Raw genomic sequence first — 25,464 nt, 5'->3', positions numbered from 1 at the left:
TCGAGGATGTATATACCTCCATCAAAAGGGTACCCCAAATTCAAAGCCTCCACCATCCCACCTTTCTTTTTTTTAATTAATTTATTTTGAGAGAGAGAGAGAGAGAGAGAGAGAGAGACTGAGCATAATCAGGGGAGGGGCAGAGACAGAGAGAGAGAGAGGGAGACAGAGAATCCCAAGCAGGCTCTAAGCTGTCAATGCAGAGAACATGGGGCTTGAACTCATGAACCATGAGATCATGACCTGAGCCGAAATCAAGTCAGTCGCTCAACCGACTAAGCCACCCAGGTGCCCCCACAATCCCACCTTTCAAGACTCATCTCCCACTCCCTCCCCCACACACTATGTTCCAGCCCCTACAGGGCAGCTCCCTGTGCTCTGAACACACCATGCAGGTTCTACCTCCAGGCTTTGGCTATGCTACTTGCTCAGGCTAGAGGGTCCCTCTTCACTCCTGTCTCCTGATCCTAGTTTTCCCCTGGTTAAAACTTCCTAAACTTTGGCATTCCTAACTACTCTTTTTTTTTTTTTTTTAACGTTTATTTATTTTTGAGACAGAGAGAGGCAGAGCATGAACAGGGGAGGGGCAGAGAGAGAGGGAGACACAGAATCTGAAACAGGCTCCAGGCTCTGAGCTGTCAGCACAGAGCCCGACGCGGGGCTCAAACTCACGGACTGTGAGATCATGACCTGAGCCGAAGTCGGACGCTTAACCGACCGAGCCACCCAGGCGCCCCATTCCTAAATACTCTTAAAGAAGGGTCACCTTCAAGACATGTTTCTCCAGTGACCCTCAACAAAGCCAAGGCAGTCCTTTAAAATAACCACCTTTTATACTGGGAACCTTCTATTTCCACCTGTGTTTCCTCTGAAAAGTTGTAAAATGTAAACATTTTTATATGTTTTCTACATTTTAAACTCTACTTTGTAAACTATGACTCAAGGAAGAATATTATCAATATTAGCACAACCATGTCAACAAGTAACAAAAATAGGCTAAGCCCCCCTCCCTCCCCCCCAAACCACCCAGAGATGTTATGACACTGAAGTCCTGAATCATTCCAGCCATGGCAGTGAGGAAAATCTGCTTGGTCACAGTGTCATCTGTCAAAACAAGCCTACTCCCTCAAGGCATGGCCCATCTGCCCCCTCCTCCATGAAGTGTCCCATCATGCCCATTTAATGACTTCCTTGGGCTCTCAGAGCACTTTGTAAGTACCTAGGCATCCCTGCATTCACTAACCTAACCTGTCAGGTGCATTTAGCATATGTAAGAGGTTGGGGGAGTGGGGACACCAAAGTTTCAAGTCCTCCCTAATACAGCCACTCTTAGCCTCAATCTCCTCTCTTATAAAATGGGAGTAAGTCTCCTTCATTGAATTGTGAAAATAAAACAAAATTAGATGATAAGCATCAAGCAGTTAGCCCAGTACATGCCCAGCACGTAATAAGTGCCCAATAAACAGGAGCTATTTTTTATGGTATAATTATTATCACCACCACAGCATAAAGAGGTGTGTGTCACAGACCAATGCATGAAGAACAAAGGGAACAAGAACTTGTTCTGTTTTGTTTGCATACTTTGCTGCTCTAGAGCTTAGTACTTGTTTGTTGATTCAAATTTGGGGTGATTGTGCAGCCTTTAAGAACCCAGAGAAGGCATGGCTGTGAGAGAGGAGGACACCCCAAGGAACCGGTCAACATCTAAAGACATCCCAAGAGCCAGGAAAACAGGGAGCACACAGCTAAGGCCTAGAACATCGGTGAGGCCACTAACAGCCCATCAGGAAAGTTTCCAATGGTCCGAGATGACTCCAAATGCTAGTCAGGGACGGCCACAGAAGAACCAGCTGAGGAGAATGTTAAAAATATGAGTTTCAGGAACTCAGAATCAGCAGACTGGGGTGGAGCTTGAGAATATGTATTTTCAACAGGCAACCTAGGTAATTTTAATGTGCAATCAAGTTGTACCCAGAACCAGAAAATGGAGTGAGCCCTAAGCATGGCTATTCTGGTCTGGCCTTTAGACCTCTAATGCAAAATCTCTGCAAAATCTCTCCTGCATTTGGGGGCCTCTCACTTTTAGCCAAGGCTCCACGAAGGGTGGCGTGTGAATGGTCATCAGGTGGTTCAAGCCCATGTGCTCAGGAATAAAGAAGAGCTTCCCAACAGCAATACTTCCCATGGCCAACTATCTTCATGAGGAAAGTAATCATCACTCTTTTGGATCATTTCCTGAGCAAACAGAAACAATAATAGCAGTCCTAGTTCCTAAGTGCTAGCGATGTGCCAGGGACTGCACCCATTCACACATGTTACCTAATTTAATGCCCATGACACCCTGAAAGACAGACACTGCCCTCATTAAAGATAAGAACACCAAAGTTAAGAGAGGATAACTAATGTGCCCAAGGTCACATAGCTAGTCAGTGACAGAGTCAGGCAGGCAATTGGTTATTTCATCATGAAAGTTACATTGTTTGACCAAGTGACAATTCTATCTTCCAGTCTCTGGCTATCCCTTTCCTGTAGACTTGGCTCAAAACCCTCAGCCTGAAGAAATTTTATTTCCTCTAAAATTCCCAAAGAATTTAACACAGAGCTCTATTATTTGTGCTGTTCAGTCAATGACTGGTGAATAAATAGAGGCATGTTTCTGTCATTCTTTTCTCAAAGAGCACAAAACACATTCATATTTACTCTCTCAGTGAGTTGCTTTAAAAAACAAAACAAAACAAAACAAAACACTTTTATTGGAATAAGACATAAAGAAGGGTTTCTGTAAAACATTTAAAATGACATTATTTACAAGGCCCCATTCTTTCCTCCAAGTGTTGCAATGCTTTTTGTTGCTTTTTCTATTCAAATAGAAGCTTTTCATTTATACACGTCCCTTTCAAAGAACTCTGGTTATACAAAAATGTAACTAAAAAAGGTAAGTCTCTTCTATTGCTTAGTACTCTTTGTTTCCCTTTTCTTTCTTTATGTTTCCTTTTAATGAGGTTCCATCTCTCTTTCCTACATAGCCCCACATCCACCTGGCAATCTGTTTACAACACACCTAAATCTGTATTCACTATTTGCACCACTTCCGCTGGTCCATCTTTGGACCACTGTGAGGAAGACAGCCCATCTCTGGTGACACCCTCCATGTCTCTGGGGCAGGCCATGCATTAGGAAACTCCACAGCAGGCCCCCACCCCACAAGGCCGTGGTCTGACAGTGAACACACACCCCTCTTGCTCCCCAAAGGTCACGAGAGACCACTGCCTACCACTATTCCCACAATTACAATTATTTTGATTTGTTACTTTGCTTAATATGAAAACATGTAACAAATAACAAGAGGCACAAAAGTCAAAAGATTTCAAGCAGGCTAGTGGGAGAAATAATATTTGTAAGGGACTTTTCTTGACCATCTCATATCTCTCTATGGGGGAGTTTCTCATTCAACCTAAGACAAATGCTTCCCCTATGCTCTAAATCAAATACGTGGACAGTGACATTCAGGCCATCAATTAATATGCATTGAGCACCATTCTTGCCTTTAAAAACTTCCAACATATTAAAAAGGTAAAAGCACATTCAAAGGGGCTCATGCACCCCAGTGTTTATAGCAGCACTATCAACAATAGCCAAAGTATGGAAAGAGCCCAGATGTCCATCGATGGATGAACAGATAAAGAAGCTGTGGTATATATATACAATGGAGTATTACTCGGCAATCAAAAAGAATGAAATCTTGCCATTTGCAACTACATGGATGGAACTGGAGGGTATTATGCTAAGCTAAGTTAGTCATAGAAAGACAAATATCATATGACTTTACTCATATGAGGACTTTAAGATACAAAATAGATGAACATAAGGGAAGGAAAGCAAAACTAATATAAAAACAGGGTGGGGGACAAAACATAAGAGACTCTTATATATGGAGAACAAACAGAGGGTTACTGGAGGGGTTGTGGGAGGAGGGTGGGCTAAATGGGTAAGGGGCATTAAGGAATCTACTCCTGAAATCACTGTTGCACTATATGCTAACTAACTTGGATGTAATTTTAAAAATAAATAAATAAATGGAAAAAGAGAAAAAAGAAGGTAACAGCACAGACACACAGAAACTACTACTTCTTAAAAACTACTACTTCTTAAAGGAGGGCTTAGCCTTGAGTTCTTACAAAGGCCTTGGCCATCAGACAGGCAATGCTCTCTTGCCTCCCTACACCCTGAAATACACCTAATCCTCAAACCTTATGTCTTATCCACAGAGCTTTCCTGTGCTTGGGGAAATAACACTAGACACCAATTCTCTGAGAAGGTGTAATCTCAAAAGCCCTTAGTGTAGCTTCCACATCCTTCAGACTCCCTTTTTGTATATGTGGCCATGGATGCTGTTGTTGGTTTGGGCTGGATAATTCCAATAGAAGCCACAATCATCTAAATGGGGCCCCCAGGCTGCAATGAACTCAAAGTTAAACACGTAATCATCCAAATATTCCATAATTCTGGAACCTCCTCAAATGGGAAGACAAGATTTGCTCTGCCTCTCACAAGCAATGTACTTTCCAATAATGGCACCAACCTCCCTGTGTCTCAGACTCCATCAACAGTAAGGTGGTAGTACACACAAAACCTGCATTTATGGGTAGATGGGGAGTTATTGTTTAATAGGCACAGAGTTTTAGTCTTGCAAAGTGAAAATAATTCTGTGGGTGAATGGTAGTGTTGAGACCAAGACAATGAGTAATATCCTACCACCACTGAACTGGACACTTAAAAATGGTCCAGGTAGTAAATTTTATGTTCTATGTATTTACCATGATTAAAAAATTGTTAATATTCTAGGGGCGCCTGGGTGGCTCAGTCGGTTAAGCGTCCGACTTCGGCTCGGGTCATGATCTCGTGGTCCGTGAGTTCGAGCCCCGCATCGGGCTTGACAGCTCAGAGCCTGGACTCTGTTTCAGATTCTGTGTCTCCCTCTCTTTCTGGCCTTCCCCCCGTTCATGCTCTGCTCTCTCTGTCTCAAAAATAAATAAATATTAAAAAAATTTTTTTTAAATTGTTAATATTCTAAACTTGATTTTGGTGACAGTTGCACAACTCTGGAAATATACTAAAACCCACTGAGTTGTACACTTTAAATGGGTGAATTGTGTGGTATCTGAATTGTATCTCAACTAACTTATTACAAAAGGGGAAAAAAGAAATCAAATGGACATTCTAGAAACAAATCTATATTTTAAATCAACCAAACCTATATTTTAAATTAATCAGATAGATTTAACAGCAGACTGATTATAGCAGAAATAGGATTAGTGAATTCGAATATAGGTCAATAAAAATTAGTCAACCTGAATCATAGATGGAAAAGAGAATAAAGAACAGAACACAAGAAACATATGAAATATGTTTATATAACTGGAGTCCTAGAAGGAAAGAAAAAAGAGGATGCAGAAGTACTCTATAAAATAAATAAGAGCAAAGATTTTTCCAAAAATTATCAAAGCCATCAATCCACAAACTCAAGAATCTCAGCAAATCTGAAGCAAGATAAACAAACAACAACAAATCTGACCCAGGAACTTAACAGTCAAAATTTAAAAATAAAAAAATATAGAAGAAATTTTAAAAGATGCAGAGGAAAATAAGACACATCATGTTCAGGAGAAAAACAAAAGAATGGCATCTGAATTCTCATCAGAAGTAATAACATATTTAAATTGCTAATAGGTTTAAAAAGATAAAAGGAAACCTATGACTTTATACCTTGAGAAAATAATCCAAAATAAGATGCATTCAAACAAATGATTTTAAAAGTTCATCACCAAAAGGGGCACCTGGGTGGCTCAATTGGTTGAGCGTCCGACTTCAGCCCAGGTCACGATCTCACTATTGTGAGTTCAAGCCCTGCGTCGGGCTCTGTGCTGACAGCTCAGAGCCTGGAGCCTTCTTCTGATTCTGTGTCTCCCTCTCTCTCTGCCCCTCCCCTGCTCATGTTCTGTCTCTCTCTGTCTCAAAAATAAATAAATACATTAAAAAAAATCAAAAGTTCATCACCAAAAGAACAGCACTGGGAAAAAGAACGAAAGGAGATGCTCAGGCTGTAAGAAATTGATCCCCCTCCCCCCAAGAAATACAAAACTAAAAAGAAGATATATTAATATTATTAATATAATTAATAATGTATTAATATTATATATTAATAAATACAAAAGAATATTGGCTACTTAGGGGTGACTGGGTGGCTCAGTTGGTTAAGTGTCCGACTTTGGCTCAAGTCATGATCCCACAGTTCATGAGTTCGAGACCCACGTTGGGCTCTACGCTGACAGCTCGGAGCCTGCAGCCTGCTTCAGATTCTGTGTCTCTGTCTCTCTCTGCCCCTCCCCTCCTTGCACTCTGTCTCTCTCTCAAAAATAAATTAACATTAAAAAATTTTTTTTCAACAAAAAAATAATATTGGCTATTTAAAACAATAATGGTAACAAAGACCTGTGGGTTTATAACAAAAATAGCACAAAGGGTAAAAAGGAGGTTAAATAGAATTAAACTATTGTGAAGATATCTTATGTAGTTTGCAAAGGGGTAAAAGTACTAACTGAATAGCTTTCAATATGTGGAGAATCCAGCTGTAATCTCTAGGGAGAGCACTGAAGGAATAATAAAAATATATACAACTAAAAAACTAAGTTAGGAAATTAAATGGAATAATAAACAAATACTTAATTCATACAAAGAAGCTTGGAAAAAAAAGAAATAGGAACCACAAAACAAGTATGGGAAAGAGAAAATAAATAGCAAGATGACAAACTAAAACACAGTGATAGCAACAACTATGATAAAAGTAAGTAGACTAAATATTCCAATTATAAGACAACTGTTGATAGACCAGATCTTCAACAAATAAAAAAGACTCAATCCTTTGCTATTTACAAGAGATATATTTTTTAAATATGGCCACAAGACTATACACAAATAATCCTAAAGACTCCACCAAAACAACTATTAGAACTGATAAATGAATTCAGTAAAGTTACAGGATACAAAATTAATATACAGAAATCTGTTGTGTTTTTTTTTTTACATACTAATAACAAAGTAGCAGAAAGCAAAATTAAGATAACAATTCCATTTACAACTGCACCAAAAAGAATAAAATACCTGGGAACAAACTTAACCAAGAAGGTGAAAGACCTGTATTCTGAAAACTATAAAATTTGATGAAAGAGATTAAAGACAACACAGACAAGTGGAAAAATATTCCATGATCATGGATTGGAGAAACTGTTAAAATGTCCATACTACTCAAAGTTATCAACACATTCAATCCAACCCCTATCAAAATACCGATAGCATTTTTCACAGAACTGGACCAAATAATCCCAAAAATTGTATGGAACCAAAAAAGACCCTGAATAGACAAAGCAATTTTGAGAAAGAACAACAAAGCTGGAGGCATCACAATCACAGATTTTTAAGATATATTACAAAGCTATAATAATCAAAACAGTACGGTACTGGTACAAAAACAGACACACAAATCAATGGAACAGAATAGAGAATCCCGTATATAAACCCATGCTTATATGGTCAATTAATCTATGACAAAAAAGGAAATAATACACAGTAGGAAAAAGACAGTATATGGTACCGGGAAAACTGGACAGCTACATGCAAAAGAATGTATGTAGACCACTTTCTTACACCATACACAAAAAAACTCAACATGGATTAAAGATCTAAGCAAGACATGAAACCATAAAAGTCCTAGGAGAAAACACAGGCAATAATCTCTTTGACATCAACCTTGGCAACATTTTTCTAGATATGTCTCTTTAGGCAAGGGGGAAAAAAGCAAATATAAACTATTGGGACTACATCAACAATAAAAAGCTTTTGCACTGTGGAAGAATACCATTAATAAAATGAAAAGGCAATGTACTGAGTGGAGAAGATAAAGCAAATGATATATCTAATTAAGGGTTAATAGCTAAAATATATAAAGAACTTATACAACTCAACACCAATAAGTAAATAAATAAATAAATAAATAATCCAATTTAAAAAATGGACATAGAACCTAAATAGACATTATTCCAAACAAGAAACATCGATGGCCAACAGACACATGAAAATATGCTCAACATCACTAATCATCAGGGAAATGCAAATCAAAACCACTGTGAGATATCACCTCACATCTGTCAGAATGGCTACTATCAAAAAGAAATAACAAGTGTTGGCCAAGATGTGGAGAAAAAGGAACATTTAGGCACTGTTTGTAGTAATGTAAATTGGTGCAGCCACTGTGGAAAACAGTATGGAGGTTCCTCCAAAAATAAAAAGTAGAAATATCCTGAAATGCAGTAATTCTACTACTGGGTATTTACCCAAAGAAAACAGAAACGTTAATTCAAAAAGATATATGTATCCCTATGTTTATGGCAGCATTATTTACAATAGCCAAATTATGGAAACAGCCCAAGTGTCTACCGACAGATGAATAGATAAGTGGTACACACACACACACACACACACACACACACACACACACTGGAATATTACTCAGCCATGAAAACAATGAAATCTTGCCATTTGTAACAACTTGGGTGGATCCAGAAAGTAAAATGCTAAGTGAAATAAGTCAGTCAGAGAAAGACAAATACCATATGATTTCACTTATATGTGGAATCTACATAACAAAACAAACGAACAAACAAAAAAGCATAAACAGACCCATAAATATAGGGAACAAACCGATGGTGCCAGAGGGAAGGGTGCGGGGGTACAGGAAAAAAATGGGTGAAGGAGAGTAGGAGGTACAGGCTTCCAGTTATGGAATGAATAAATCACAGGATTAAAGGTACAGCGTAGGGCATATAGTCAACATTATTGCCATAGTGTTGTATAGTAGCTACAGTTGTAGTTAGCACAGCACACAGAGCTATCCAATCACTATGTTGTACACCTGAAACTAATGTAACATTGTTTGTCAACTATACTTCAGTAAATAAGGCACAGGAAATGTAAAGAAAAGAAATGGAAAAAGGCATGCCATGCAGACACTATCCAAAAGAAAGTTGGGTGTCTATGCTAACCTCAAAGTAGGCTTAAATGCAATAAGTATTATTAAATAAAAACAGGAATATTTAATAACAACAAAAGAACTCATTCAACAAGAAGACAAAGCAGTCCTACCTGTGTATACATCTAGTAACATAGCTCCAAAATATACAAAGCAAAAATTCATAGAAATAAAAAAATTCCATAATTAAAGTTAAAGATTGTATATACCCCTTTCTCAGTAACTCACAGAACAAGTAGACAAAATAATTAGTAATACAGACAATTTTTAAAACTCTATTTACAACACAAGAAACAACAGGTGCTGGCAAGGATGTGCTGTTGGGTGGGTATGCAAACTGGTGCAGCCACTCTAGAGAACAATGTGGAGGTTCCTCAACAAACTAAAAATAGAACTACCCTATGATCCAGCAATTACACTATTAGGTATTTACCCAAGCATACAAAAATACAGATTTGAAGGGATACATGCACCCTAATGTTTATACAGCAGCCTTATCAATGATAAGCAAACTGTGGAGAGAGCCCAATGTCCATCAACCGATGAATGGATAAAGATGTGGTATATATACACAATGGAATATTACTCAGCCACCAAAAAGAAAGAAATATTGCCATTTGCAACAACATCATGGAGCCAGAATGCATTATGCTAAGTGACATGAGTAAATCAGAGGAAGACAAATACCATATGATTTCACTGATATGTGAAATTTAAGAAACAAAACAGATGAATCCATGGGAAGGGGTGGGAGAAGAGGAGAGAAGGAAACAAACCACAATGTTTGTTTAATGACAGACTCTTAATGATAGAGAACAGACTGAGGGTTAATGGAGGGAGGTATGTGGGAGATGGGCTAGATGGGTAATGGGTATTAAGGAGGGCACTTGTGATGAGCACTGGGTGTTATATGTTAAGTGATGAATCACTAAATTCCACTCCTGCAATCAATATTGCACTGTATGCTGGCTAACTAAAATTTAAATTAAAAAATATATATCTACCTGACCTAATTAGTCTATAGAGAATAAACACTCAACAGTTTCAAAATATATATTTTTGGCAATTTCATATAGAATATTTACCAAAATAGACCAGATACTAAACCATGAAGCAAGTCTCAACAAAATTCAAGGATTGAAATCATATAGTGTACTTTCTTACCACTAAGAAATTAATCTAGAAATCAGTAATAAAATGGTAAGTAGAAAATTATCAAAAGATTGAAAATTAAGCAACACACTTTGAAACAAAAGAAATAAGAAGTGTTTTGAACTGAATAATGAGATTATGACAAGTCAAAATTTCTGGGATGATCTTAAAAGGTCTTTAGAGATAAAATAGCCTTAGGGGTTCCTGGGGGGCTCAGTCAGTTAAGCCTCCAATTTCGGTCAGGTCATGTTCTCACAGTTCATGAGTTCGAGCCCCACATCGGGCTCTGTGCTTACAGCCTTGAGCCTGGAGCCTGCTTCAGATTCTGTGTCTCCCTCTCTGTCTGGCATGCATGCGCTCTCGCTCTCTCTTTCTCTCTCTCTCAATAATAAACATTAAAAAAATTTAAATAGCTTTAAGTTCACATATTAAATCTTTGCTTGAATAATCCATAATTCCATCCCAGTAACCTGGTTGGGGGGGGAGGCTAATCCTAATAAACTAAATGCCCCAGAAAAGTAGAAGAAAATATACAAATAAGAGCAAAAATCAATGAAATATAAAGCAGACAATTAATTAACAAAGCCAAAAGTTGGTTCTTTGAAAAGATTAATGTAATTGAGAAAACTCTACCAAAACTTATTAAGATGAACAGAGAGATGACACAAATGACCAATGAATAATAAAGGAAATCACTATAGATCCAACATTTCTTTAAAATTGAGCGCCTGGGTGGCTCAGTCAGTTGAGCGTCCAACTTTGGCTCAAGTCTTAATCTCACGGTTGATGAGTTCGAGCTCCACTCTGTGCTGACAGCTCAGAGCCTGGAACCTGCTTGGGATTCTCTCTTTCTCTCTCTCTGCCCCTCCCTTGCTCATGCTCTGTCTCTCTGTCTCAAAAATAAAATGAACATTTAAAAAAGTTTTTTTAAATAACCATAAATTATGTGTAATTTCTTGCCAATACATTTGACACACTAGAAGAAATGGCCAAATCTTTAACAATGCAAACCTGACATGAGAAAAAAAAAAATACCTGAATGGTCCTATATTCCTATATATCTGGAAAGTCTCATCTTACAAATTCTTTCAGAGAATAGTGGAAGAAGATACACTTCCCTGCATATACCTGACAAGGATATCACGAGGAAAAAATTATTAGAGGCCAACACTTCTCATGAACATAAATGCAAAACCCCTAAATAAAATATTAGAAAATCATTTACAGTTATAAAAAAGTACAATACATCATGACCAACTAGGATTTATTCCAGACTGCAGGGTTAATTCAACACTCAAAAGTCAATCAATCCGGGTGCCTGGGTGGCTGAGTCAGTTGAGTGTCCAACTTCAGTTCAGGTCATGATCTCGTGGTTCATGAGTTGGAGCCCCACATGGGGCTCGCTGTTGTCAGCACAGAGCCCGCTTCAGATCCTCTGTCCCTCTCTCTCTCTGCCCTTCCCCCCCCCACACACACACATTCTCTCTCTCTCTCAAAAATAAAAATAAGTCAACCAACATAATTGATTAATAAGTTAATAACTAATAAATTAATAAATTAAAGGAAGAAATTAATAAATAATATTATTAAATTAAAGGAGGAAAAAACATTATTTCAATAAAGACAGAAAAATTATTTGGTGAAATTTAAAACCCATTAATGATAAAAATTCTCAGAAAACCAGGAATATAAGAGACGGTCCTTAATCTAACAAAGAGTATATTTATAAACAACTAACGTCAATAATATACTTAATGGTGAAACACTGAACATATTCCCCCTGAGATGAAAGGCAAGAGAAGGATGTCTGCTATAGCCACTTCCATTCAACATTATATTATAGATCCTAGCAAAGACTAAGTCAAAAAGTAATAATAATACTAAAAGTATAAAGACGTTGCAGAGAAAAAAGGGTAAAGTAGTTTTTATTCACAAAGACATGATCGTACATGTAAAAACTTCTAAGTAACCTATAAAATATTCAAATTAATAAGCAAATTTGGTAACTCTGCTGCAAAGTCAATAAACAAAAAACACTTTAAACCAGCAAAAAGTAATTAGGAAATGAAAATTTTAAAAGTCCCATTTACAGAGTGCTGAAGACACTAGGTGTCTAGGAATAAGTTTAACAATATCAACAAAAAAAGAATAGCAACAAAATATTGCTAAGAATATTTTGCTAATATATTGCTAATTAAAAAAGACCTAAATTAAAGGATATTCTATGGTCAACATTTGGAAAACTTAATATGAAGACTTCCATTCTCTCCAAATTGGTCGAAAATCCCAACAGGTTTTTTTGGGTTGGAGCGGAAACTGGCAAGCCAACTCTAAAATTTATACGGATGTGCAAAGGACCTAAAATAGACATAGCAATCTTGAAGCAAAAGAACACAGGTAACTGATTTTAATACTTACTGTCAGGCCATGCTAATTAACACTGTGCGGTATTGACCTAAGAACTGACAAACCAATGGAACATGGTAACAGAGTCCAACAATAAACCCCCACATGCAGTCACTTGATTTATGAGCAAGGCTCAGAGTAGGGGTGGAGGTGATAGCCAGACTTCAATGGGTTAGGGGAACAAATGACCTGCCCTGGAAGGCAGTGCCTGGAGAAACACAGTAGGCACCCCAAGTGTGCTAAGGGTGGGTCTACATGGATGGATTCTCCAGTCACGCTGAGGCACTGGAGCACAGCCTGGAGGAGCCAGAGAACTGGGTCCAATCAGGATTCGGGGTGGGGGCTTGGCCAGGTATTGGGGTGAGGGCCAGAGGAATGGGAGATCTGGGGCAGGGAGGTGGTGGTTGCTTCAGTGCAGGGGTGGAGGGAACAGCCTGACAGCTTTGGGTTCAAGGGAACTACAGGAGGGGAGATGTGATATTTCCCTCTCCCTCTCACCTGGATACACCTTCAACATCAAAGATTGAGTGTCTGGGTGGCTCAGTAGGTTAAGCATCCAATTCTTGGTTTCATGATCTCAGGATTTGTGACTTCGAGCCGCGCATCGGGCTCACGCTGGCAGGGGAAAGCCTGCTTGAGCATCTCTGCCTCCCTTTCTCTCTGACCCACCCCTGCTTGAGCTCTCTCTCTCATAATATAAATAAATAAATAAATAAATAAATAAATAAATAAATAAATAAATAAATAAATAAATAAATAAATAAATAAATAAACATTAAAAAAAATCAAAGTCAGATCATGTTACACATCTAATGAAAACCCTTAACGGTTTCTTCTTGACCACATGATAAAATGTAAGCTCCTTGGAAGGCCTCCAGGATTCTGTCACTGGATCTTGCCTCCCTCTCACTACTCCTCCCTCCCCCAGTGCCAACTCTGCTTTGGCACAGTGAATGCCTTGCTCAGCCCTAACAGCAAACTCCTCTGCATATGCTCTCTCCTCTTCCAAGAACACCCTCCTTATTCCTCACCAATCTAACCCCAGCCATCTCCTCCAGGAAGCCTTCCTGGATGCTCTCACTAGGCTAAGTACTCCCCAGTTGTAAGCCACAATACCCTGAGTTGACCCCTAGAACAGCACCTCTCACATTCTCTGCCGGCGTCAATCACCTGTGGCCCCCATCAGGCTGCAAGCTCTTTGAAGAGTTGTATTCCCATCCCTGATCACCCAAGTCAATAAGATTCTTTAAAGAAGGAACAACCCTAAAGAGGTACCAAGAAAAGCTGGTGGAGAATTAAAAGAGAAATAGAACTTGGAGTTGGCCAGAACAGAGCCTAGGGGAGAACAGTTAGAAAGCAGAGGGAAATGAGGCATGGTAGTAGTTGAGTCTATGTTGCTCCAAGGATCTCCACAGTCCTTTATGAGCTCTGAGCACAAGTTAGGAAGAAGGCTGATTTTAAAAATAAATAAAAAATAAGAGGGAAAGATCTAGGCTGGATTCCCCTCACGGGTAAGATGGAGGAGACAACAACAACACGGGTAACATCACTGCCATCAGACCTTGGCCCCTGGCCACTGCTGTGAGCTGGCAAAAGAGAAACATGCCTATCAGCAGTACTTCGTGCCCATAACAAGACATGTACATGAAAACTATAGTGTGTCTGCTCCTGTCCTCTTTTGTTTTGCCAAAATTGGATGTACAAATAGCGCAAAAATAAAAGAAATGCCAAGGAAAAGCATATGAAACGTGAGGCTAGTATAGCACGTTTGCTTTCCTGTCAGACATAACAACTTGTGTTAAATTAAACACTGTCAGTGTTTATCCAGGAGATACCACAGGCTGCTGAGACATGTCAGTCTGCCTGCCAGGGTCTCAGCTCCTGTCCACTCTCAGTGTCCAAGGGACCCACAGGAAGAGGAAATCCCAGGACAAAGCCTGCACTGATCAGGCTTGAATAACCAATGGTTTTCAGTATCTTTTTTAATTGCTCTTACTGAATAAATTATGGTACATCCACTCAACAAAATATTGCTCACCAACGAAAAGAAATGAGCTTTCAAGCCACGAAAAGACATGAAGAAACCTTACATACATATTACTAAGTGAAAGCAGCATACCATATGATTCCAACTATATGACATTCTTAAAAAGCAAAATTATGGAGACGGTAAAAAGGTCAGTGGTTGCCAGGGATTAGGGAGGAGGGCAGGATGAACAGGTGGAGCAAAGAGATGTTTAGGGCAGTGAAACATTATGTATGATACATAATGATGGAGCCATGTCAAACCCTTAGAATGTGCTCTACACAGAATGAGTCCTAGAGTCAACTATGAACTTCAGCTAATAATAATGTATCAACATTGGCTATCACCAATGTCAACACTGATGCAAGACGGTGACAACAGGGGAAACTGTGGTCTCTGCATTTTTTGTTCCATTTTTCTATAAACCTAAAACTGCTCTGAAAAAGACTTAATTTTTTTTAATTGCTACTACAAGCCATAGATATGGCCTCTATTGCTGGGACTCTAGGAAAGGAAATCCCAGGTCATCTCATGACTTCCGGCTGACCTCACAGGAGTCACCTGTGTGAAAATTAAACTGGTGTCCATCCACCTAAATAAAAACCACAGGTTAGGACTGACAACCACAAATTTACAGGCTGAGAACACATGGGGGTCCAATTTGCTGTCAGCATCAGTGAAAGCCTGAAAGCGCCAGGAACAGTGAACCTAGGGGAACTTAGAAAGGAGTCCATCTGCCAAGGAGAGAGAAGCAGGGCAGATGACCGACCGCTGGAGTCACTTGTGATCTTCACACTCACTGTCCAGCCCTGCACATGTGGACCAGCAACCTCCACTTAGGGTCGCCCATGCTGACCGCTCAAACCTCTCACCTGTCCGTGGTGTAGGAGGGAAGCAGAAGTGGCCATGCTGGGGAATGATTCAGAAAGGGAGACTTGGGCACCGACATGCACAGCTTGGTTCACTCTGGCTCCAATTCTGTGATAAGGCAGCATGACCTGCCTGGGGAAAAGTGCAAGCCTAGAAGTCAGAGACTGAATGAAGCCCCATTTCACTACCTGGGTGGCCTGGTCCTTTCCCCTCATCAGCAAAGCCAGGATAGTAGGTGCCCTAGATCCATAAAGTTAAAGCTGGGATGGACCCAGCTTGCAGGTGACACAAACAGAGTCCAGGAAGAGTGAACGCTTGCACAAGTTTGCACAGCTGGGTAGCAGAGGAACTCCTGACTGACAAACTGCCTTCCTCGTAGTTCACTGCAGTTTGTGCATGGCCACAGGAGAGTTAGAATAAAGATAATCTGTATGAAATGTTTTGGAAAGTTAAACACACTAGCTAAAGGGAAGCTGTTGTCCATACTATTTATCTTTTCACTCCTCAGTCCTGTTCTGCTCTAAGGGGAACATCTCCTGTGAGAGAGGGCTCTTGGCAAGGGTCAGCTGTGTCACCGGCACCAGCTGGTGGTGCTGCCATCCCAAGTTACAGAGCCAGGGATGGAGGAAGCTCTTGGCCCCAGAACTGTGACCTGCGAGGTAGCCTGATTGGCTGCATTCTCCCCCTGTGCACTCCAATGGCAGTAGGCAATAAGGCTTCCTGGGGAAAGGGAATATGTTTTGTGAAGAATAATTCCGTCTCTAATCCATGAAGCACGCCAGGCCAGTAATCCGCTAAGCGCTTGAGAGAGACCCATTTGGCTTTTGCTTCAGCATACCCACTGAAGCGTCGGTTCACCCCATTTCCAGACCTTTTGTGCTCCCACCAGTTTAACTAATGTGCAAACATATTCCCAAACAGCCTCCAAAACAGATTATTACCAACAGACTGGACAATGACGCAAATGGAGGCCATCTCCATAAGTGAAACAAGTTGAGTCAAAAGGGATCATTTGTGTGGCTTAAATCATGGAGGTGGGCGACATCCACAGGACTGGATTCACAATGGCTGGCATTAGCAATTTAACCTGGTTCTTTCTTGACCCAAGCCTTGGGTGGGTCTTCACTTCAAGAGCCCCCACCCCACCCCCACACCCCAGTCCCCCCACCCCACCCCGACACACACAGATGGTAAAGCCACCACCACACATTCCTCTTCTTTGGTGGTCCCCACTGGGATACAGTTCCATTGGTATAATTAGGAAGACACCAGAGAGAATTCAGCTCCATGTATTTTTTATGAGAAATGCGTCAGTATGTTTTTTTCTCCTCACACTCCCCCAAAGAAAGGGACTAGAGCAGAGGGAGTTGCAACCTTAGATCAGCAACTCCACGATACAGTGAGTGCGAGAAGACAGCAGGCAGCGGATGGGAAACCGCTGAGTCATTAATCAGAATTTTCTTATCCAGCGTAATCCAGGTTCAACAGTTGGGATACCTTTCATGCCCTCCCCAACCTCCTCTAAACCACCCCCACCACCGCCGCCCCGCAAACTTCCATTCCCACTAAATTAATGGTGTCTTTCAACAAAAGGCCTATGCCTGGGAAACCATGCTGGGTCTGTCCCTCAGAGAGTGCCTCAACTGCCCATCTCATCACCAACACAGTTGCTTTGCGGGGAATACAGATGTACCCACTCCTCATATGCAGTGCCCAACTTCCCCACCACCACAACCAGGCCAAGGGGTGAGCCACCGACTTTGGAAGCTTCTTGGTCAGTTTGGACTCAACTATGCCCATCAATGTTTTGTTCCTATTTTATCCATTCTTTCACTATTAAGAATAGAAAAGAGTTGGGACGCCTGGGTGGCTCAGTCGGTTAAGTGTCCGACTTCAGCTCAGGCCATGATCTCACAGTTTGTGGGTTTGAGCCCTTCATCAGGCTCTGTGCTAACAGCTCAGAGCCTGTAGCCTGTTTCAGTCTCTGTCTCTGTGTCTCTCTGCCCCTCCCCTACTTGCGCTCTGTCTCTCTGTCTCTAAAATAAATAAACATGTAAAAAAATATATAAGAATATAGAGGAGTCAGAAGGAGACTCAATATTGCTGTAACCATATGATTTGCTGGATCCTCTTGAATGAGTCATATTCTCCAAGTCTGTTCCCTTATTTGTGAGTTAAGAGGGTTGAACTGGATGACCTTCGTGGTCCTCCTGGGCTCTGAGTCCTCCTCCCATCCCACCTTCCTCCCACCCCCACTGCAAGTAGGAGGTCAAAGTGCTGGGCTTCTTGTTTTTTTATCATCAGCTCCTAGAGGTAAAATGAACACAGGTGAGATTTTACAACTCCTCAAACTCACTTTGCAGCTAGTAGGGAACTCAAATATTCCACTGCACAGAGGCCATGCCTTCAGGCAGGAAAGGTAGCCATAGATAGGAAATATAGCTAGGAATAGATAGGAAAACTGTGATCCAGAGAAGCTAAATGTCTTGCACAAAGTCCAGCTTTTTTTGCTTTTTTTTTTCCTTCTTTTTTTTTTTTTTTTTTTTTTTTTTGAGAGAGAGAGAGAGAAAGAGAGCAGGGAGGGGCAGGGAGAGACAGGGAGAGAATCCCAAGCAGGCTCCGTGTGTGTGGAGGCTGAAGTGGAGCTTGAACTCACAAACCTCGAGATCATGGCCTGAACCAAAATCAGAAGTCAGATGCTTAACCACCAAGCCACCCAGGTGCCCCTGGAAAGCCCCAGCTGTCTTAACAGGTGATACCAAGAGGCCCAGGAGCCAAATCTTCAGTTTCCTAGTGCTGACTTCCCCCAAACCACAACGGATGTTATGAAAAGGCATTATTTCAGGTATCAGCCAAAGCTTGAAAAGAAATCACTAAATACAAAATCAAGTCTTTATGGAAGCAAATCATAGCTATAGCCCCTTAATACTCATATTATTATTTATGACCAAGAGTTGGTAGTGAGAGCTTTGATGCTAAACCCTTTCCAACTAGAAAGCTACGGGTAACTGGCGTTTTTCTTATCAGCCAATCTACTTAGTGACTATGGAAATCAGAAACCATGTCAGGGGTACTCACGATTGATGGCAAAGGACTTCTAACCTGACATACAGAGCTTGAGGAGAAGCCCTGCTTTGCTAACCGACGAGGTAATCTTGACACATTTACAAATGTGTTTATGGCTCTGCCAATGTTTAACAAGAACCTGCAGAAGCCAAAGAACTGTTCTATTTATCTGCAATTTTTCAATGCTATTGCTCTAAATAGCAAATGGTTTATTTTTAAAACTCGAGAGGTTCTTTTTTTAAGTTAAATTTCATTTCCCATATGTGTAGGAGAAGCTCTTTTAGGCTGAAATCATTCACTTATCTGAGCCAAAATGATAATACTTTCCTCACTAACATAAAATCTAGAAATGTGCTCACAGAGAAAAATATCATTCCCAACGTGTACTCAAATTCACACTGAAGAATCCCAACATTCACTTCAGGGACAATTTCATTCTTGTAAATGATCAGTCTCACTCATCCAATACAGCTACAAAATCCACACAAGCCACCCAGAGCATTAGTCATTGGGATTTCAAAGTACATTAAAACACACCACACAGATAAAAGCAGGGGTTGTTCTGGGTTTAGAGCATCTCAACATCAGTTCCTGGAGAGAGAAGTAGTAGATAGCTGGGTTCTCAAAGAGAAAAGGGCTGGAGTCCTCACCCATTACTGACACTGATCTGAAGGCTGAGAGGTATCATTATGCCACCAGCAAGTCACAGTCACTGGCCAGGCCCTGTGGTCTTGGCAGGGAGCTGGCTGTTCCTTCCAATTATCTCAAGACTAGTCCCATTAGCTCTTTAGCCCAGAGAGTGAATCTTGCCTCAACTCAGTCTCCAGATGGCTTCCTGAATTACCCACCCAGGTAACACCCTAGCCAGACTGAGATTTCTAGGACCCTCGGTAATCTGAGGCAGTGAGGGCCCACTGCTACATGATGCTGAAGATTTACCAGATGAACTACTTGATCTTTAATGTATTTGGAGGATCAAGTAGGCAGCAGGAAAAAGAAAGAACAACTCCCATGTAACACTTAAGCTGGATAAGAATCTGCATTTTCCTTTGCGATGACATGATATCCTTGCTTTTTCAAAGGAGAAAATCACCTGAACCAGGCCAGTGGCCACTTCCTTGTGCAACTCGTCCCAGGCACCCATTCACTGACTGTTTGAGCATGTCCTAATTCCAATACACTTAAAGAGCATTTTTCTCTTCATCCCCTCCATTGCCTGCAGGACTAACAATCCAAAGCAGCGTAATCCAGCAATAGCACTACTCCTCTTAGTCACAGGGCGAACTTGACCGTAGCCTGACTCCCTCGGCAAATGTATGCAAGGGACAGTATGGACCGCTGAATTCCAGTGGTCATTGCCAAGTAACAAGTCATTCTTTTCCAACATTTACAAAAAAAAAAAAAAAAAAAAGCAAGCAAACCTGGGGGTTAAATTGCATCCCTGTTGCCAGGAGTTAATTAGTTATGCAACAGCCAAAGGTCAGCAGCAGATGATACAAAAATCCCCATAATTAGAATAATCAGTAAGTAGGCATTCAGCAATTGCATACCAAGTGAAAGATTCACCAATGCAGTGGCAATGCATGCCTGCTTCTGCAGCCCCACCCCCCCTGAGCCAGTGGCTTGCACTCCACGTAAAATAAGAAGGAAGCTTCTGGTCTCTTCCACATCCATTCATGGACATGCAGGGCCTCCAAACCTCCAAAGGACAAAAACAGCAGGCGAGGATATCTATCAAGCATGCTCCCTCTGTTCCAGACATTAGCCATGCTAGTTCCCACCCATGTAATTACTCTTCTGTTGACCACCCACATTTATTCAGCTTTCAAGACATGACAACAAGGTCTGAGATTTGAGGCATGTACCTGACTCTCTCTCCCCTCCAGGGGTGGTGGAATCTGATCAGCAAAACCAATCTTCCCTGGATCACCCATAAAGGCACTAACCTCATCCACGTTCTCAAAAGCGTTGATGACATCATATGGCAAACAGGACAGAAGGTCAATCACAAACCACGTCTTCAGGTAGTTCATGCGGATGAGTTTGGGGTCAGAAATCACCTCCCCAGCTGGTCCAACAAAAGTAGTATGAAAATTCAGCACAATGTCCACCAAAAAGATCACATCCACGATGCTATCCACAACCAGCCAGGCCACGTTGTTCTGCCTGGTTTTAAAGGAGACATTGTAAGGGACCAGGATAGCTGTGTAGAAGGTTAAGATCAAAATGATCCAATCCCACGTGGTCTTAAAAACACAGTAATGTAAGATGATGTGAGGGGGAGTCTTTGGTGCCTCTTGCTTGTACTGGGGAAGGATGTCTGAGCCCAGCTGTAGAACCTGTACAGAAAAACATGATCAAGAGAGAACTAAGTTAGGATTTCATTGCAAGCATCTGACCAATCAGCATCTGTCACTATTAAATGCTCATGAGACTCCAGATGGATCGTTAGGAGCAAAAACAGGTACTAGAGAGTGTGCCTGGGTGGCTCAGTCAGTTGAGTCTCCAACTCTTGATTTCGGCTCAGGTCATGATTTTGCAGTTCATGAAACCAAGTCCCACGTCTGGCTCTGCACTGGGCATGGAGCCTGCTTAAGATACTCTCTCTCCCTCTTCCTCTGCCCCTCCCCTACTCACACTAACTCTCTTAAAAAAAAGGCGGGGGGGGGGGGTACTAGAGGAGTATGAGAGAATCGAAGTGAACATTATAATATAATCATGAGGAAACAATGAAAATCTATTATTTGGCTTCCTGTGAGCCAAGCATTGTACTAAGTACCTCACATACATTTATTATCTCACTTAATTCTAAACACAACCCTGTATTGTTGGCTAATTATTATTCCAATGCAACAAGTCAGAAACTGAGGCTGAAGAGGATTAAGCAACTTTACTCAACAAATATTCACCGTTCTGTGCCAGGAACTGTCCTAGATGCTGGATGTACAGCAATGAAGGAAACAGTGTGATGCCTGCTCTCGTGGAGCTGGGACTAGTAGACAAATCAAGATAACTTCAAATTGTGATAAGAGCTAACTAAGAGGAAGGGGTAGGGACATGGTGACTGGATAGAATATGACATAAAGAGCAGGGGAGGAACAGCATTTGAACTGAAACTATTAATGTCAACCAGAAACCATCTATTCAAACTTGTATGAAAAACTATCTGAGGCAGAGATAATAACTAGCAAATAACCCCAGGGGGGGACAAGCTTGATGTTTTCAGGCAAAAAGGGAAGTCTGGCATGACCAAAGCCGACTGGATGATGGGAAAGGGATGCCAGATGAGCTCAGAGGGGGAGCGGAAACCAGACCACACAGGACCTAGTGGGCCATGAGGAGGGACTGGACTTCATTCCCAGTATGTCTGAGTGGAACTGGAGAGGTTTAACAAAAGAACATTAATCTGGTGCGTGTTTTTAAAAGATCACCCTGGCTACTATGTAGATAATGAATTGAGGCAGAGGATTAGAGCAAAGAACAGACTCAGGGGACTTGTTATAACAGCCTGGGAAAGAGATGAGGTGATGGGGTAAAGTAGTCTGATTTTTTTACATATTTTTTACATAAAACCAGCTGATGATGTGCTTATGGTCAGAAAGGAAAGGAAAGGGAGCAGTGGAAAGTACCACTACTCTGTCCCAAAACCCAGCATCGTGGCTGGCCCAGAGTAGGCAGGCACTACAGGATGGTTTTTAAGTGGATGACTGAACTTCAAGGTCATACAGCTAGCAAAAGATGGAACCAAGCCCCAGACTAGGTCTAGCTGGATTAGAAACACATGCTGTTTCACATCAAGGTTACATTTCCCTAAATAATAGGCTTTTGCAGAAGCAGACTCAGTGAAGGATGAAGTCCAGAGAAGCTCAGCTCCAAGAAAGTATCACAGATGGGTTTCACACTCAGTAGCCAGCTTTCAGAGGCCAGGCCAAGCTGGAAGGGACCCTCACCCCCTACCCCCAGCTGCTCCTCTGTGCCACCTACAGGTTCTTATAAACCTCTAGGTGAAACTTCCTCTTGTGTAATGAGAACTTGTATTTCCCCTAGAGGATAAAGAGCCCTTAGTGAATATAAAATAATCTGAATATCCTTGTCTCCTCTATGGTTGGCTCCAGGCCTTAAAAGGCAAGTGAAAGAAAGCCAGAAATCTATAGAGTGCCCAGTGTACATCTTTGGGTACGGGAACTGTTTCCACCCCTCCGCCCGATGCACATAGCCCTTCTAGGCTTGGGATTTTAACTTCTCTTCCCATGGAAAGGAATTTATACAAGTGTGGTTAAGGAAGCTTGAGCCCTGAAACCGCAAAGGAGAAAAGAGAGAGACCTATAAGAATAAAGCAAATAAAAATAAATTGTAAGGGACTTTCACTTCCAGAAAGATAAAGTAGACACACTTTTTCTACTCCTCCTCTAAGTACAGCTAAACATCTTGGACATTACATTTAACACAAATTTAAGACTCTGAAAGAGGAAAAAAGCAAAAAACTGCCTAGGCATAACAGAGATGTGTTCTCTGGGTTTTCTTTGTGCCTCATGTATTCCCAGACTTAAAGCTAAAGAAGCCAAGAACCTGGAAAGACCAGTGGATGCAGATAAAAAAACGTTCCAACAAAAGCCCACTCTCTATAGTGACAAGAATGGGAAAGGGGCAGCCTCCCGAGACAGAAAATTGTTAGATAATAACCACTCTACCATAGGCAAGCAGCACAGTAAAATGGGTGGCCCCATAACTACCCAGGCCAGCAAAGGCTACTAGGAAGCTAGATTTCCCCCATCTCAAAGTTGTAATGAAGCACTCAACCTCCTCCTTTTTCTCCTCCTCCCTATGGGGCTAGTGCTGGAAAAGGCCCAGTAGGAAGCCTGGATTTCCATGTCCACCCAGAAGTAATGAAGCCACCTCTGCCCACAAGACAGGGAGGTATCAGTGTAAGTTCAATGGGCAACAGAATTCTCACCCCGACCCAGAGATAACAAGCAGCACCCCTAGGTGTCAATAGAGGCTGGGTTAAAAACCTAAACTTCTACCCCAACCTGGTAGAAATGAGGGGATACCTCCCCCTTCTTCTGCCATATTCAGGTCAAAGGAAGCCACCTAAAACAAAAGCTTAAATAAGATCCAGAGTTCCAAACATAAAATTTCCAAAATGCCCATTTTTACCAAAAATCGCTTGTTATGCCAAGAAATAGGTAAATATCAAATGAATGAAAAATAACCAATAGGTGTCAACATCAAGATGACAGAGATGTCAGAAATATCTGATGAAGATTTTTAAACAGCCATCCTAAAAATGCTTGGACAGGCAATTACAAACATGCTTGAAACAAATGAAAAAAAAAATAGAAAGTGTCAGAAATAGCAAAAGAGTAGAAAGTCCCAGCAAAGAAAGAGAAGATATAAAGATGAACCAAATATCAATTTTAGAACCAAAAATGCAATAACCAATGTAAACATTTCAGTAGATACGTTCAACAGCAAAATGGAGGGGAAAGAGGAAACAATCAGTGAAACTTGAAGAGGAAACAATAGAAATTACCCAATCTGAACAACAGAGACAGAAAAGTGTCTTACATAATGATAAAAGGGTCAATTCATAAGGACATAGAAACCCTGATGTGTATATACCAGACAGCTCTGAATACGTGCGAAGCAAAAACTGGTAGAACTGAAAGGGGAAACAGTCCAGTCCACACACTTCTCTCACAATCTTTGATAGAACAACCAGACAGAAAATTAGCAAGGATATAGCATAACCCAACAACATCATCAACCAACAGAATTTAGTTGATATTTATAAAACACTCCACCCACCAAGAGCAGAATGCTCTTTTAGGAGGATGAAAAGACACACTATGACCTAGAGAAGATTTTTTGCAAACCACATACCCCACAAAGAAATAGTATCTAGAATATATGATGTATAATGTATAATCTCAAAACTCAACAGTAAAAAAAAACAAACAATCCAATCAGAAAATGAGGAAAAGGCATGAAGGGACATTTCCTCCAAAAGCATATACAGATGGCAGACAAGCCCATGAAAAGATGTGCCATCTGGGAAATGCAAATTAATATAATGATAAGCTATCAATACTCACCTATGAGAATGGCTGAACTAGAAAAGAGTGACAACACCAAAGGCTGGTGAGAATGCAGATAAACTGGAGCACTCGTATACTGTCAGTGTCAACATCAAATGGTACAACCACTCCAGGAAAGAATTCTGCAGTTGAACCAAATATGCAACTGCTGTTGCATTGACCCAGCAATTACAATCCTGGGCATTTATCCCATTAAAATGAAAACTTACGCTCACACAAAAACCTGTACATGAATATTTACAGAGCATTATTCCTAATGGCTAAAAACTGGAAAGAACCCAGATGTCCTTCAACAGATAAATGGTTAGGTACACCACAGTACATCCACACTACAGAAAATACTCAGCAATATAAGGGTACAAACTATTGATACATGCAGTGAGCTGGACTGAAAAAAACAATCCCCAAAGATAAGGTACTACATGATTCCATTCACACAAGATCCTTGAAAGGACAAAATTATACCAAAAGAGAACAAATTAATGGTTGCCAAGGGCTTACGGAGGGCATGAGGGCAGAAAGGAAGTGAGTGTAGCTATACAAAAGCAACACAAGGCTTTCTTGTGGCAGTGGAATATTCTGTATCTTGACTGTACCAATGTCAGTATCTTGGCTGTGATATTGTTCTATAGTTTTTTTTTAATTTTTTTTTCAACGTTTTTTATTTATTTTTGGGACAGAGAGAGACAGAGCATGAACGGGGGAGGGGCAGAGAGAGAGGGAGACACAGAATCAGAAACAGGCTCCAGGCTCCGAGCCAT

The 25,464-nt window shown here is 40.9% G+C and overlaps 1 protein-coding gene across 1 annotated transcript in view; it reads right to left on the bottom strand.

Annotated features, from left to right (window-relative positions):
* The window catches only part of KCNH1 (potassium voltage-gated channel subfamily H member 1), a 378,677-nt gene that overhangs the window by 281,192 nt on the left and 72,021 nt on the right, over positions 1 to 25,464 (bottom strand). Inside the window, exon 6 of the mRNA XM_042975709.1 lies at positions 20,552 to 20,944. Within this exon, the coding sequence (XP_042831643.1) occupies positions 20,552 to 20,944 (393 nt within the window). The remainder of the gene's footprint in view (positions 1 to 20,551; positions 20,945 to 25,464) is intronic.

This window comes from Panthera tigris, chromosome F3 (genome assembly GCF_018350195.1).
Source record: "Panthera tigris isolate Pti1 chromosome F3, P.tigris_Pti1_mat1.1, whole genome shotgun sequence".
NCBI lineage: Eukaryota > Metazoa > Chordata > Mammalia > Carnivora > Felidae > Panthera > Panthera tigris.
Note: the sequence above shows the minus strand (reverse complement) of the source record. Positions and strands in the feature narration are given on the sequence as shown.